Source organism: Lampris incognitus, chromosome 3 (genome assembly GCF_029633865.1).
Source record: "Lampris incognitus isolate fLamInc1 chromosome 3, fLamInc1.hap2, whole genome shotgun sequence".
NCBI classification, from domain to species: domain Eukaryota; kingdom Metazoa; phylum Chordata; class Actinopteri; order Lampriformes; family Lampridae; genus Lampris; species Lampris incognitus.
The window spans coordinates 7,783,488-7,800,200 of record NC_079213.1 but is presented as its reverse complement, the minus strand read 5'-3'; the positions used below and the strand labels follow the sequence as shown (position 1 = coordinate 7,800,200).

Genomic DNA, 16,713 nt, shown 5'->3' with positions numbered 1-16,713 from the left:
GGAGGAGGTATGCCACAGACACTTTTCACCTCTGTGCGTTGTGGGTCTTGATCTGCTTGTCGACATCCTGTTTACAACGCCTCACAGACCGGCTAACAATGGTAGGTCGTCAGTAACTAAGATTGCTATTGGCAGCGCGACCGCTAGAGGGCGCTTAACTTCAAAACGTAACCGTAGGTCGTAATAAGCTGCTCGTACAAACGAGCTATGGGGTCGTTTTTTGGTGGAGGAGTCTCTTATGCTGCAGAGTCCATACTCGAGTACCACAGCCCGATGTCACACACACAAAGTACTCAGTATATATAGTACATAACCCCAGAGACCCCCCCCCTAAAAAACCCGTCTTCCCTTTACTCCCATCCGGTCGCAGATACAAGCCCTGGAAAACACAAAATGTAGAAAATGTAAATAAAACAAACACGTCGGTGATAGTCCTTATCCATATGCGTGTACCCACGAGCCATTAAAGGTCATGAACCTACACGTGGTATGTGGAAGTACCTGTGTACCCATGCATAAGTGTAGGGATGTATATATATATATGTAAAGAGGTATGGAGGCAACGTTGTAGTCCCCAAGAAACAAAACAATCTACCCATCTATCACATTTCCTCCTATTCGTGCAGACTCTGCACGTCCGTTGATTGACAGGCGACATCAAGCTCGCCGGATTCGGACCGGGACGCTTTAACCACAGCACCCGATCTTACCGATAGGGGGCGACATTTGTCGGAGCGGTCCACAAAGATGAGACGTATCTCAGATTGAGCGCCGGCGAGGGAGCGATCGATCGTATCGAGTAAAGGTCACCGCGTTGTTGTGTTCAACGTTATGACGCGAGATCACCACAAGGGGGCGGGGAGCGTTTCATGTCCTTCCATATTCACACAGAGGTCCGTTTTGGAGGAAACAAGAGGAGGCAGCACACCTGTTCACGAAGCAAACGATCCACATCCGCCCACTGATGACCTGATTACTATTTCACAGGTGTTTCACTCATGCCGTCATGTCAGCAGGTCTAGATCGCGGCCTTGAAACTGACACGTCTCGACGTATGAACGGAGTCCTCCGCCACCGGAACCACTGAGGAAAGTGTCAAACCAAAGCATGAAGTCTTCCTGGACCAACGACCGGAGCATCTCGTATTATTTTTTTTTTTTTTTGCACAAATGCGCAAATTTTTTTTTGCACAAATGCGCAAATTTTTTTTTTGCACAAAATGCGCAAAATTTTTTTGCACAAAACGCGCAAATGAACTTTGCACTAGTTCGACTCTGAACTTTACCGTCGTGTCACCGTTTCGTGTCCATCAAACGCAGCCCGACATCTGCACATCGACACTTTTAAGCCCGGGTCTCGTCTGAACCAATGGGCGACGGCAGCAGTTGCTCATCAATTAAGACACGACTTCCCGTTTCTTTCCGCGCGCGTTTTGACGATCATACGCAGTGATTATTCTCCGAAGCCAATTAACAGACCGGGGGGGGGAGGGGGGAGGGGAGGGGGGGCGCTGCGCCACCGACGCGGGGCAGAGGGAATTCCGGACCGATCTGCCAGCTCCGGTCCATCGATCCCCTCCACTGAAATGAATGGTGACAGGCGCGCGCGCGCGCGCGCACAAACGCACACGCGCAGCCCCCCCTCCCCCCCAACACCAGCGGCGAGGGAAACACTGCGGGGACCAGCACCATCCAAACCCATCTTTCTCTAATAACAAACAAAACCCGAACAAGACCAGCGGACGGGTCCAGACTGACGGTGCGATCGAAACAGCGCGACACAGAAATGAAAAGACAAACGCGCGCGCGCGCACAAAAGCCTCCTATCAAAAGACAAAATGGGGCGTGCGGGTTCTCGGAGCCGCGCGCGTGCGGACGGCGGTGCGCAACAATTACCTGAGCTGTCCGTGCAGGTCTCGGGTGTGATGGATATCCTCTCCTTCCTCCGCGTCCTGGAAGATCTGCTCGCAAATCCTCATCAGCATCAGCCCCCCACCCCACCCCACCCAGCCACCCCGTTTCCCACAATGCAATGCATGCCGGGAAGAGGGGCGCTAGAATGCATTCATCACTTTTCGCCGTCCAGGAAAAAAAAAACAAAAAAGTCGTCGATGAAAGCTGGAGAGCGTCCGTCCCCCCCACATGGCGCAGCCAGGGGAGGGGCTTGGCATTATAACCAGTTATAGCCATGCACCATCTGACCTGCGGACGCTTGTGCACGCTCACACACAACGTCACTCACCAATAAAGGCTCGGGGCTTTCACTGGGGGAGGAAAGGGGGTTGCTCAAAAGCACTTCGGCAGGTTCTAGTGAGAGAGACGAAGACGAACACCAGTCTTTCCCCTCTATCGCCCCAGTCAGAAGTCCTTTAAATATGGCCGCTGCCCAGTAAAAAGACTGAATAAGTGCTACAAAAATAGACTGTAGGGTTGAACTACACATCCACACTAAAGTCAGCAATGTGGACGTCGTCCCCCTTCAATACATATCCATGTGGACCCGTTGCCACATCCTATTTAAGCCGATATTAATTTCACATCGTCCCCTTTCACAGCCTTAATTAATTGTCGACACATCCCCTGAAATTAACACAAGACAACAGGATCAGAAAGGTGAGCCTGGATTATGGAGACGTTTAATTCATTCACTGCTTTGGTTGTGGGTTCGTGTACAAACGCACGGGTTGTGTTTTCACTAATGACATTTTAATGAGCAGCCCAGGTCCAGTTTGCATCCCGCGGCAACATTAAAAAGACATCGTCCTCAATCCTTTGTAAGAGGAGGGCTCCGGTGTCACAATACAAAGGCTGATTAATTCCAGATTTAAGGGGACGCTCTGCCCTGAAACCCTCTTAGTCAGCTCAAACATGTTCCGGTATGGGAAAATGTGACAATCAGCTCCAACCGGTGTGCTGCTGTTTGTCACAGCTTTGACCGGGTCAGGGGCAGCACAGTGGCGCAGTGGTTAGCGGGGTCGCCTCACAGCAAGAAGGTCCTGGGTTCGAGCCCTGAGGTAGTTCAACCTTGGGGGGGGGGGGGGGTTGTCCCGGGTTGCCCTCTGTGTGGAGTTTGCCTGTTCTCCCCGTGTCTGCGTGGGTTTCCTCCGGGTGCTCCGGTTTCCCCCCACAGTCCAAAGACATGTAGGTCAGGTGAATCAGCCGTACTACATTGCCCCTAGGTATGAATGTGTGTGTGGGCCGTGTGATGGCCTGGCAGCCGCCCAACAACTGCTGGAATAGCCTCCATCCCCGCGACCCGGAGAGCGGGATAAGCAGTTCGGATAATGGCTGGGTGGATGACCGGGTCAGACACGCTCCCTATAGAAATGTATACACTTCTATAGGGAGCGTGTCTGACCCGGCCATCAGACTCTATAGAGTCTGACGTCAGAAATATACATCATCCTATCATAAATGTGATTTAAAAAAAAAGATTTGGGGTGACATTGGCTCAGGAGAAAGAGCAGGTCGTCTGGTAACTGGAGGGTTGTCGGTTCAAGCCTTGGCTCCTCCTTGCAAAAACGCCGAGGTGTCCTTGAGCAAGGCACCTAACCCCTAACTGCCTCTGATGAGCTGGTTTTTACCTTGTATGGTTGACACCTCCACCGGTGTACGAGTGTGTGTGTGTGTGTGTGTGTGTGTGTGTGTGTGTGTGTGCATTAGTGATTGTGAGGCATTAATTGATTGTAAAGTGCGCCGAGTGGCTGTATGTGGCTCTATGAAATGCAGTCCACTCACCCTCCACATGCAACAGATTTGAGCCCCAGTAAGCTGCAGTGATTAAGTGTGTCTGGGTTTGGGGAGGAGTGACCTGCAGTGAGATGATGTGTGACAAGCAGCCGCAGAGATAGCGTGTAGCTGTCGCACAACTTCCTTTGAAGCCCACACCATTAAGAGAGAAAACAACATCCTACCTCATAACACAAGGTCCGCTCTCCTTCTCCTTCTCCGGTGGTCTGGAGGTCTTTCATCATATCTGACCTGTTACCGCCTTCGCATGTTTGGTTTTTTTTTTTGCTAGCAGTGTTCAGCCGCGTGTTTCTCAACCTGACACACACACACACACACACACACACACACACACACACACACACACACACACACACACACAGCAGAAGCAAACAAACAAATAAGAGACTTGTTTCAAAAACACACAAATCCGGGAATCATTAAGGAAAACGTGTTTCTTATTTGTACAAAAAAATCCAAAATGTCCCCCAGTTGCACCACTGCCTCTTCCCTCGGGGTTAAGTGTGAATCCGCCCTAACGGACGAGACACTCGTGCTGACCGGTGCCGTCTAACTCTGGTCGGACAGATCCCGAACCTGTGTGTTACAGATTTCAGCCTCCCCCTAGAAACGTGTTGACAATTTTGACTGCTCTCTTTCAAGGTATGTTTGACTCGTGCTATCTGCACCGATATGGAAGATTAGCAAAGAACTTTTGTTTTTCTGATTTTTCTCCCAATTTAGTGGCCAATCGCTTCCTATTCTAATTCAAACACCCCCCCCCCCCCACTGCGTGCGTTCGCCCGCCCGCCAACTGCGTCTCCCCGGCCGGCAGTCTCGAAGGAGTCGCCTTGTCACGGAAGTGGCAGGCCGAACCACTGCTTTTTCCGACACACCCAGAGACGCGTTCATATGACGAACACAAGCCGACTCCGCCCCCCTCCCCAAGACAGGGCTGCCAATTATCGCTGCTTCATCGTGTCCGGCCATAGTCGGATCTGACGAGACCGGGGCGCGAACCCCCGGTCCACAGTCGGCAACTGCATCCACACAAAGCCGATGCTTAGACCGCTACACCACCACCGTCGATAATGGCCCCGGTGGTTTGTAATGGGAGTTAGCTTAACAACTACGGCGTTGGTAGCGTTAATGGGCCAGGCGTATAACACGTGTAACTGGTTATTTTGTTGCCAGGTGCGGGATTCGATACGAGGTGTACCGCACCACAAGGCGACGTCACTAACCGCTCGGCTAAAGGGTCAGACCCGTTAGCTAGGGGGCTAACGTGTCTTATTAGTAGTTTACATTCCCGCGCTCCGAAGAGACTTCTGAGGATCTGCACACTTCCGGGTCCCACCAGTGTAACCGAGGGTGTGTAGATGTCGCCTATACTGTGTGAAACTATAAAACAACAAATACGGAGGCTCCACTTTCACACGAGGACCACTTTATTTGGATTCTTCCCCCAACAGAACTCCACAGCCACAACATCGCGTACAGCACTTCCGCTCTCTCTTCAGCCTTCAAAATAAGAGCTCAGGGCATATACTCTGGCAACAGCTTATAACAGGAACTTAAAATCACTAACCGGCAAGTCCAGAAAAATAGGTTACACATGTAACACGGTAATTGTGTTGTAATTAATTAATGCGTCTCAACGCTTCTGTTGTCAGTCGACTGCACCAGCTAGACAATCGGCAATTTGATCGAGCGTCACAAAATGCGAACAGCCCTGAATCGATCGTTAGCTTTGATTAGCCAATTAGCATTTTGTGACCTGTGATCAAATCGCCTTTTTATAGATATTAAAAAGTCTCCTGACGACAGAAATGTTAAGAAATGTCCGTGACGACACGTGTACTGTGTTGTACGCTGTACTGAAACAAAAGTTAAGCGATCACAGAAACAGTCGAAGGCACACAACAACAACAAAGAAGAAGAGTTGGCTTTTTAACATTGCGGGCAATGGCGAGAAGGGATCAGTAGGTTGCTATGACGACGCGGAAGAGCGTCGGCCATGTTTGCGATTGAACTTTAAAGCGACTGGTTTCGTCGAAACAGGGAGAGAAAAAAAACCCTCACCTTTTTCCTTTCAGACTTCGGTAAGGGAAAGTGGGGACTTCCTAGGAAGAAGGTGACGCCTGCCATGGTCTCTCTCTCTCGGTCTCTCTCTCTCTCTCTCTCTCGCTCTCTCGAAGTATTGCTGCGTTTGGCCGTCCTGACCAAGCAAATCCAGCGTCGCCGTACGTTAGCCCCTAGCTAACGGGTCTGACACTTTAGCCGAGCGGTTAGCGATGTCGCCTTGTGGTGCAGTACACCTCGTATCGAATCCCGCACCGGGCAAGAAAATAACCGGTTACAATAGCAACAAAGAAGGCAACCTTAACAATGGCGGATTACCGAGCTGTGTTTGTGCCGTTATCGCCGCCTCCAAAATATCGGAGTGTTTTGACTGGCGTGATTTCCCAATCGACGTTTTTGCTGTAATTTGGATGCTTTGTAGTCCAGGAGTAACAACTCCACTCCATCGCCCGTCCAGTCAAAACTGTCTTGTTTTCCAGCGTTTACTCGCCGCGCTGGGAAAAAGCGTTAGTGCGCATGCGCGTGGTGTCCACCGGAAGAGCTCTCTACTACAAAGTTTCACTGGCATGCGTACTACAGCGTTTTCAGTTTTTTTTTTTTTTTGCGGATCCGGGTGCATTGCGGATCGTATTCAAAACGGTGTCGTCTGAACGCGGAAATTTTTTGAAACGCAAAGGAAAAACTTTTCCGTTTTTGGCAAGACCCTTGTCGTGTAAACGTAGTGTAAACTACTAATAAGACACGTTAGCCCCTAGCTAACGGGTCTGACCCTTTAGCCGAGCGGTTAGTGACGTCGCCTTGTGGTGCAGTACACCCCGTATCGAATCCCGCACCGGGCAAGAAAATGACCGGTTACATTGGTGGCAGCGGTGGGATCCGGAAGTGTGCAGATCCCCAGAAGTCTCTTCGGAGCGCGGGAAGAACAAAGCGCGGGCGGCGCGCTTCCGGGGAGGGTGACGACTGTAAACTACTAATAAGGCACGTTAGCCCCCTAGCTAACGGGTCTGACCCTTCAGCCGAACGGTTAGTGGTGTCGCCTTGTGGTGCAGTACACCCCGTATCGAATCCCGCACCTGGCAAGAAAATAACCGGTTACAGTACTGTAACGACCCTCACTTGTGCAGGTGTTCGTGATAGAGATTCAGACCAGGGGTTCCTAACAGTGGCTTTTATTGCCTGCATTCACAAATAAAACAACAATCCATGAGATTTCTGCTGCAACGCGACTGCATACAAGTCTCCAGCGGAGATGGTCTAGCTCCCTCGTGCATGAGCTAGCAAACAATGTTTCTCCTGGCTAACCTCATGCGTTGCATAGCATACTACACTTACATGGAAATCAAAATGCACAACTCATTAATCTTCGTGTAAACAAAAGTACAAAACAAACCAAACAAAAGGACAGTCAGCACTGGCATAGCGCACTGAGTGATCGTATAGTTTCAACATAGAAATCCTTGACTCTTGCAATATTCATAACCAAGTTCTTGCACATTTACATTATACATAAACCACGTACCTGCATTCACAAATAAAACAACAATCCATGAGATTTCTGCTGCAGCGCGACTGCATACAAGTCTAAAATAGCATAAAACCCAAATAAGAACAATGCTCTCCATGACGCACAGCGCAGCGTGGTTGCCGCCAAAATTATACTTTAACTCGGTTAAAACACTTACAAATCACTTTCTATCGTTACTTTTCGAGAGCATTAGTTAGTACAACGTATATACATTTATATCCAACCCATAGTTTGCAAAGAAAAACATGTTCATTTATTAAAATATCAAATTATTCACGGAGCGCTCCCAAAGCCTGCTTACCTCCAGCGGAGATGGTCTAGCTGTAAGGTACGGGTAGCGCAAATGCCCAAAATGTGTCAAAGCGAAAGTCAGCCTCATATTTAACCTTAGTGAATGCGGTACAGCATCTGGGGTTTACACAAACCATCAAAAAGCATTGGATTACAATAACATGTTAAAATACACATTTTGGGAGAATTCACTTTATCTGAGTGAGGTCATTTTCAACTCTGTTACATCACAAATAAAACCAATCAAATCATGGCAGCATTAGGTACTTGTAGCCCGCCTTGTGTCCTGTGTCTGTTCCCCCATTGCATGCTGGGAATGTGGGGGCTGTAGTAGAGTGTGGCGTATTTATTACGGCGCTCAACAAGCAGTTTTGCAGACCCTTTGTTAAACAGAGCCCTGGTCCATACTGGCTGTCATTTTGTTATTATTATTATTATTATTATTATTATTATTATTAATATTATTTTAATCCATCTGCAGCAATAGAAATAATCCAAATTTGACGATCAGTTTATGAATATGAATGAGGATTAGTCCACTCCCTTACACTTTATTATTATTATTATAACTAATGTTAATTAAATGTACCCTTATTGTAAAGTGTTGCCCCATAAAGCACAGTATGTCGTTTGTAAATAAAAAAAAATGATGCTGAACGTTTTATTACGCCGTGTTCAAGGTAGTCATGTCAAGTTCAATCCGATTACTGATTTTTGTCTGACTTACGGTGTTGCAGTTGCACACAGGTAAGCTCACCAAAGCTGTTACAGCGTCACTGATTTAAATCAACCCACACGTTTTAGAAAGTCGTGGTAGCCTAAAATTTGCTCGCCACCAGCCAAATTAAGATCTCACTTCCACACTTGTCTGCCGCCTGTGGCATTCTTCCAGAGCCATCCTGACTCAGCAGAGGCAGAGATGAATACCCCCCCCAAACCCCCCCACCCCCAATTACCACAGGGGGTACGTAAAGAAATCATATTTAATTCATAACTCATAACAACGTAGGAGAAACAGACATTTCGACATGCTGATTCTTAGAAAGCCCCCCCCCCACACACACACACCCTGTAGCCCCTCCCCCTCACAGATACAAAAACAAAGATAACGCTTGGCAGCTATAACTAGAGCGAGACACGGCGGCTGCCAGTCATGCAGTCCAGACCGGAAGTGGCCGTTGAAGGCGGGACAATGTTTGCTGCGGGCAGTATCCTGCAGGCCACAGCTGGATGTCCCAGCAGGACGTTCTCCGTCTCAGCTGGCACCAAGTATATAAATGAGGCGTGGAGGATGAGGTGATGAAGAAATATCAATAAGTGTAATTATAATTACGTGAAAAGGATGAAATAAAAAATAAAACCATTTCCTCTCTAAAATTCTGTTCTTATTTCCAGTTGTTCGCTCATCCGTTTCTGCAGGCGCAGTCACAGTTTTAAAGTGTCCTGCAGGACTCCCTGTAGGACGACGTGTCCGTTTATACAGACTGCCATTTTTGATTAACTTCCCCTTTTTACATTGTTCCTCTTATTTATTTGTATGTTTTACCATTCTTTATTCAGTCACACTTTATTCAGTTGTGTTTTGTGAAGGACTTTGTGACATTCATCCATTCATTATCCAAACTGCTTATCCTGCTCTCAGGGTGACGGGGATGCTGGAGCCTATCCCAGCAGGCATTGGGCGGCAGGCGGGGAGACACCCTGGACAGGCCGCCAGACCATCACAGGACACCTTTACACTGAACACCTGAGGGCTGAAGTACTGGAGGCCGGGATCAAGTCCAGGCAACATATTAAGGGTACCCTGCATGTCAACAAACACCGGGCTCAGAATGAGGCCTTCGTCAGAGTAGACACTTTGTAACAGTTGTTCTGAAAAATTCTGCATAAATAGTTTTAATTATCCTAAAGCCAGACCCAAAGAAACTAGCTGGGACATGTGATGCTGTTTGGGGTTTTTTTTGATGTCATATCCCTTCATTGATACAGACATCTGGGTACACTGGTAGTCACCATACTGTATTATGTCACTCCCAGCCCAGGACCCCCAACAGCAGGCAGGAGACACCCTGGTTATCATGGACATCTGTAACCCCGTGTGTTAAAGGCAATGTGGAAAAACAACAAGTTGAACCTTCTGGACACAGGGCAGGCAATTTGTCTTGGCAATTTGTCTTGGCAATGCGAAGAGGAGGGGGTTATTACGTGGGGGCAAACAGGGAAGCATCTCTGAAGAAGAGTATTGAGACCATATTGATTTCTCCATTTCCTCTGCCCCGCTTCATTTTACTAAGAGGACGAGAGAGCGATTCTTAGAACCCAGATAGTAAAATTGCTGTGGTCCGGACCCGTCCCACACCTCACACTTTCCTCCGGCCCACATACTGCGTGGAATGATGGCACTTGGGCGGTCCGCTCCTGTTTGCCAGATCTGGGCCAGAACCAAGCCATAGCAATGCTGCATGTGCCACATATTTGCCAAAGGTGGCCCATATTTGTTTTGTGATATTTGGGCCATATTCACCATTTACCACACGGGCCACTTCAGGGTCACATCCAGATCACATGTTGCCCAGAGCACCGCATCTTTGCCAAAAAAGGCCCACATTTGATTTGGCATATTTGGGCCATATTTGGTATTATACATGTGGGCCACTTCAGGCTCACATCCATGTTGTCAGGGCCAGAAGAAGGCCGCCAGTGCCGCATCACTGCCTGAAGTGGCCCACATCCGGATGCTGTCTGGGAAAGAATCTCATCATATCCTGGACTAGATGCGTCGAATAACTTGCCAGTGCAGTCGTGGTTTGAAATATTTGTAAGTACACACTTTTCATAGTTGAAATATCGGTGGAAAGTTGAAAAGCTATGCCAAGAGGGGAGTTTATTAAACATTTTAAAGTTCCCTCTCAGATTAGGACACTGATTATAAGGCACAACCCGGACCGAGCATGTTGCGCCCATCGACTTCTGGCTTTAGTGAGTCCTGTATACCTCAGGTATCCACTCTTAGATGAAATGAACAATATATTTTCAAGCTGGCAACTGGCCAAAATCATCTGTGGTTTCTTTTACAGCATACACGTAGAGAAAGTGCAGACAAACGTTTCTTTTTATGCAGAAAAGCCATTTCCATTAGAGGACCCTGTAAACCTGAAAAACTGGATTGATGTTTCTATTTTATGTCACATGTCACAGGTTGGTTTGAGTGCCTTCAGGCAGAAATTAGATAGTTAAAAATAAGATTCATTTTGGCGTCCGGTGGCGTGGCGGTCTATTCCGTTGCCTACCAACACGGAGATCTTCGGTTCGAGTCCCAGTGTTACCTCCGGCTTGGTCGGGCTTCCCTACGGACACAATTGGCCGTGTCTGTGGGTGGGAAGCCCTGGTCGCTGCACTAGCGCCTCCTCTGGTCGGTCGGTGCACAGAATGGAGATCTCTATTCGGTGGGTCGGAGCGCCTGTTCGGGGTGGAGGGGGAACTGGGGGGAATAGCATGACCCTCCCACGTGCTACGTCCCCCTGGTGAAACTCCTCCCTGTCAGGTGAAAAGAAGCGGCTGATGACTCCACATGTATGGGAGGAGGCATGTGGTAGTCTGCAGCCCTCCCCACATCGGCAAAGGGGGTGGAGCAGAGACCGGGACGGCTCTGAAGAGTGGGGTAATTGGCCGGATACAATTGGGGAGAAAAAGGGGGGGGGAAAGGAAGATTAATATTGTAAGTTTTCTTCCAGACACAGACAGATGAAATGAATAATCTCATATAAACGTAAACCAACATTTGATAGATCAAGTTCCCTATGCCAGTGGTTCTCAACCCTTTTGGGGTCCTGGACCCCCTGCGTATTTTTGATCTACCCTGAGGACCCCTCCATCTGATCTTGGGGGAGGGGGGTTGCAATTTGATAGAAACAGTAGAAACTGCATTTTAAATTGCATTATAGCATTTATTCACTCTTTGGGGCAAAAATAAGAGCTTTCAGTTGTAACTTAGATATAGTTAACAAAACAGAATTCTTATGCAGTAACTTTCAGATATATGTAACAAAACAGAATATGTATTCAGTAACTTTCAGATATATGTAACAAAACAGAATATGTATTCAGTAACTTTCAGATATATGTAACAACACAGAATATGTATTCAGTAACTTTCAGATATATGTAACAAAACAGAATTGTTATGCAGTAACTTTTAACAATGCAAACGGGAGCGAGATCTCTCATTAAAATACAATAAATTACACTTGTGAAACAGATGTATTTAGAGAAAAAAGTCCTGTTACCCTTTATAGTTTAGGTAGATAAAGGTCTCAGTCACATTTGAGTAAAATAATCCTATTTCTATAAATGTCATAGGATCTTTTTTTTTAAGATATTTTATTTTCACGGACCCCTTGCAATTACACCACGGACCACTAGGGGTCCGCGGACCCCCGGTTGAGAAACACTGCCCTATACATTGTAGCTAATTCGGGGGGCAGCCTGGCTAGACCATTGCAGTAGGGACGCGAACTCGGATTTCCTGCTCCGCGGGCGACAACGTTAACCAGTCGACTAATGGGTGTGAACCATTAGCCAAGGGCTACCGAGCCTATCCATCCTTGATCGTTACAATGTATAAAATACCTGGTTTAATATTCCCAATGTAACCGGTTATTTTGTTGCCCGGTGCGGGATTCGATACGAGGTGTACTGCACCACAAGGGGACATCACTAACCGCTCGGCTAAAGGGTCAGACCCGTTAGCTAGGGGCTAACGTGTCTTATTAGTAGTTTACACTATTATGTTCAGTCAATGACCACACCGGGAGCCACGTTTATAACTTTTACTTAACCAATATCAACTCACGACACTTTCCACCTTGCCGTAATTCACACTGCCCCCTGATCTTCTTCAAGGCACGGTAACTGCTAGCGCTTAACCATCCAAGACAGATTCGGGCATAACACCACCCAACCAGATATAACATTTTCTCCCCCCACCCGCCTCGAGAAAGTAACATAACATATCAATCCCTACCCTAGATGTCCCTTAACCCTTCCTGTGCTAGACAGGCGGAACCCTCACCCTCTGAGGTCGAGCATAGATGTTTGGATTCCTGTCTCTGCAAACATCTATTAGAGCACGGGAGTTAATAACATCAAATAAAATGTTATTATACTGGTTGGTACTGTATCTAGAAGGGCACCTGTCCTGCCATTCATCAGGCGTCGAATTTAGGTCTCCACCTATCAGAATAAATTCAGTATGATAGACTTCCTTATATTCAGCAATAACGTCAGTCACTTTCAATAACAACAATTGGTTTTGGTTGCTATTGTTATATCCATAGACATTTATCAGAATAACACAAGTTCCTTCAACATTTAACACAACTGCAAGCCAGTGACCATCCTCATCATTTTTGAGAGTAACTACCTTCCCAGGACACCTATTGAAACATATGGCTCCACCACCAGAACACTTAGAGCCATGGCTGAAGAGGAGTTTCTCTCCCCTTTGGTTTGACCAGAAAAGGGCATCAGCGTCACAGGAAGGAGTTTCCTGTAAAAAAAAAAAAAAAAAGTGCATTGGGCTTTTTGCCCTTTACAAAATAAAACTATAGCCTTCCTCTTCACATTGTCTCTGAGACCCCTTGCGTTTAATGAAATAAAAGATAAACTTGTTTTTAACATCAACAACGTAACAAAATGCTGTTTTAGAACTCAACAATAACAATAAAAGCTATAAAAGTTTTCTTAACTTTACTTTAGAAATGAAGAGTGGACGTTCCTCCTATATCAAATAAGCAAAAACATAAAACCCCCCCCCCAAAACCCCCCAAATTACGGACATTACATTTTTGCTCATAGCTCTTATACTACAGAAGACAACTGGCGCTTTAAAATGACGTCACACTTGGGGGTGTGACCTTGCCAACGTGCCTGCGCCGGTCTTTTCAAAATGGCTGCCCTCTCAGTAAGCGCGTTGTATAGAAGAAGGAAAAGTAAGCATGGTATCCATAAATAAAACATTTCTTGTGTTATATGTCGATTGTTTCGAGTAAGTAAACATATCAGGAATATCTGAGTGAGTTTTCAGAGCTGAGCTTCTTTATTTTCTTCTGAAAAACGCTAATTTATAAATGGTCTCTGAGCGGACGTCAGGGCTTTGTACTTGTTTCACTTTTTTTTTCAGTAGGCAGCTCTATGGCGGAGGCAGAGAGGATTCTTAACAGAATCGCTGAGGGAGAGTCAGACCTCGATTTATCAGAGGACGACACAGAAGAGGGTGAAAGCTCAGACGAGGAGGACCCAGATGAGGTGGACCAAGACGTGAAGCCAGATGAAGTGTGCCGTCGTCCTCTATGGGCCAAAACCAACACGTAGGGTTCTGAGGTTTTTAATGCAAAAATGGAAGGATAACCTAGAGATGTGTTCCAGGAAATAGATCCCAACATTTTATTTTGGACCTAATGAAACAATTAACGAGGAAAAAATGTTAACACATTCATTAGAAGGATGGACGTATTGAACAAAGTGCAAAAGTGTTCTCAAGTGAACTATCCCTTTTAACATTATTATAACCTGTTAATTGTGCTAAATTATTGATTGTGCTTTGTCTTTCTCCTTACGTTCATGCCCGTGTTGGAGGAACGCAGAATTACACCAGATGATGCTGCCCTAAGCCGTGGAGACTGGAGCCCACTGCAGTACTTCCAGCAGTACATCGATGAGCAGCTAATTCAGGATCTGTCTGTCTTCACCAACCAGCGCATGGTACAGGATTCAGGCTGCAGCTTGAACACAACACCAGAAGAGATCAAGACATTTTTAGGAATCTCAGTGTACATGGCATGCCTTGGATACCCAAGAATAAAAATGTATTGGGCCGCCAAAACAAGAGTCCCAATTATAACTGACTCCATGACACGAGATCGGTTTTACAAGATCAGATCTTCCCTCGTGGTGGTCAATGATCTGGATGTGCCAGAAGATGAGAAGAAAAAGGATCCACTTTGGAAAGTAAGACCACTCCTCAAGAGTGTGCTCCAAGGTTGCCTCAGCCTACCCAGGCCAGCAAAGGTCAGCTACTACAGAATGTCCAGCCGCACCAAAAATTGGACTGTTCGTACCATGCTCCACTTCACTGATGTAGCCATCACCAAGGCATGGATTCAGTACCAACAAGACAGCCAGGCCTTGCAACGACCTGCAAAGAAAACCTCCCAATACCTGGAGTTCAAACTGCTCTTGGCTGAGGAACTGATATCCCAGGCACAGGCATGTCAACGAGATGAAACTGACTCAAGTGACAAATTCTCTCCAGAAATGAAGAAAAGGAAGCCCCACCCAGATGAGCGCATCAGGAAATACGGTGCAATCCATTTGCCCCAAATGCTCAACATTCCAAATGCTTCCAGATGCAGAATGCCTGGATGCAAAAGCAAAACCTTTGTGAGATGCATAAAGTGCAACATGTTTCTCTGTGTCTCCAAAAAGTCAGAATGCTTCATGAAATACCATCTAGAGTCAAACATCTAATGAAAACGGTGAAGTTAATACATAAGAATGGAAAATCTACATGTGCTATTTGTTTATGGTGTTGTGTTTTACTGGATGATTCCAGTAGATCTTTCCATGTACATACTCGGCCTTTAAATGTTTCACGCTCAAGAACAATTAAATCCTGTCGTCCACTATAGTGCACGTTTTGAGTAAAATCAAGTTTTGACGTTTTTTTTCTTTGCAATGTGTTTTTTACCACCCCAACACATAATTTTCAATCGATTGACAGCTGATTGCTTATGGCATGAAACAGGCTTGTACTGTCTCGTAAAGAATTTACTTGACTCACTGGATTATTTTGCTCTGTATTGGTTGAGCACTTTTCCTATTGTTGAGTGTTTCTTTTAACGAAGTTTTCCTGGTTTCGAACCCCTTGTCCAACCTTGGGGGTCGTCCCGCGTCTTCCTCTGTGTGGAGTTTGCACGTTCTCCCCGTGTCTGCGTGGGTTTCCTCCTGGTGCTCCGGTTTCCTCCCACAGTCCAAAGACATGTAGGTCAGGTGAATTGGCCGTACTAAATTGTCCCTAGGTGTGTGTGTGTGTTTGTGAGCCCTGTGATGGCCTGGCGGCCTGTCCACGGTGTCTCCCTGCCCGCCGCCCAATGACTGCTGGGATAGGCTCCAGTATCCCGTGACCCCCATTGGGATAAGCAGCTTGGATAATGGATGGATGGATGAATTGTTGTAGGCCTAAAGTGATTTTTAAATTTAAACACCGAACAAAAAAAATGTTTTTTTCATCAACTAAAATGTGTGTCAGAGCCTATGTCTACGGCCGGCACCTTTCCCCCTAAATTTTACCAAACCTCTATAGCGGTGTTTAGTCTTGAGTCTCCCTAGCTGTAGTAACTACAGAGGTGTAATTTATACCTCTAGACTGATCAACTTTATACCGTGTAAAGTTGATCAGCCACAATATGAAGATGTGGGAAAGAGTAATAGAAGCTAGGTTAAGAGGAGAGGTGACGATTAGCGAGCAGCAGTACGGTTTCATGCCACAAAAGAGCACCACAGATGTGATGTTTGCTTTGAGAATGTTGATGGAGAAGTATAGAGAAGGTCAGAAGAATACGACAGGGTGCGGAGAGAGGAGGTGTGGTATTGTATGAGGAAGTCAGGAGTGGCGGAGAAGTAGGAGTGGGTGCAGGAAAAGTATGAGGGCAGTGTGACAGTGGTGAGGTGTGTGGTTGGAATGATAGATGGGTTCAAGGTGGAGGTGGCATTACATCAAGGATCGACTGTGAGCCCTTTCTCGTTTGCCGTGGTGACGGACAGGTTGACGGACAAGATCAGGCAGGAGTCTCCACGGACTATGATGTTCGCGGGTGATATTGTGATCTGTAGAGATGCAGTCTTGAGTCTCCCTACCTCAAGCATGAACTACATAATCCAAATATCACTTCCGGCTCACAGATGAGAGCCTGCAGGGCAGCTCTGATATCAGGGAGATCTACAGTGACCTTCAGAAACAGAAATCGCATTAAACGGGTGAGAACACGATCATTTAATAGGCTATTATTTTGCAACAAAAATCTGTTT

The 16,713-nt window shown here is 46.7% G+C and overlaps 2 protein-coding genes across 3 annotated transcripts in view; one reads left to right on the top strand and one right to left on the bottom strand.

The window, feature by feature from the left end:
• The window catches only part of LOC130109110 (synapsin-3-like), a 174,020-nt gene extending 172,042 nt beyond the window's left edge, over nucleotides 1–1,978 (bottom strand). The window contains exon 1 of the mRNA XM_056275851.1: nucleotides 1,896–1,978. Within this exon, the coding sequence (XP_056131826.1) occupies nucleotides 1,896–1,978 (83 nt within the window). The remainder of the gene's footprint in view (nucleotides 1–1,895) is intronic.
• Nucleotides 1,979–13,816: 11,838 nt separating this feature from the next.
• Nucleotides 13,817–16,705, top strand: LOC130110231 (uncharacterized). 2 transcript variants are annotated; one of them, XM_056277263.1, is made up of 2 exons: nucleotides 13,817–13,994; nucleotides 14,271–16,705. In XM_056277263.1, exons 1-2 carry the CDS (start codon nucleotides 13,819–13,821, stop codon nucleotides 15,151–15,153), a joined length of 1,059 nt encoding a protein of 352 aa, XP_056133238.1. In that variant the 5' UTR covers nucleotides 13,817–13,818; the 3' UTR covers nucleotides 15,154–16,705. The 2 variants fall into 2 exon arrangements, with proteins under 2 accessions (XP_056133238.1, XP_056133240.1); XM_056277265.1 differs by having other exon boundaries at nucleotides 14,263–16,705.
• Nucleotides 16,706–16,713: the final 8 nt, after the last annotated feature.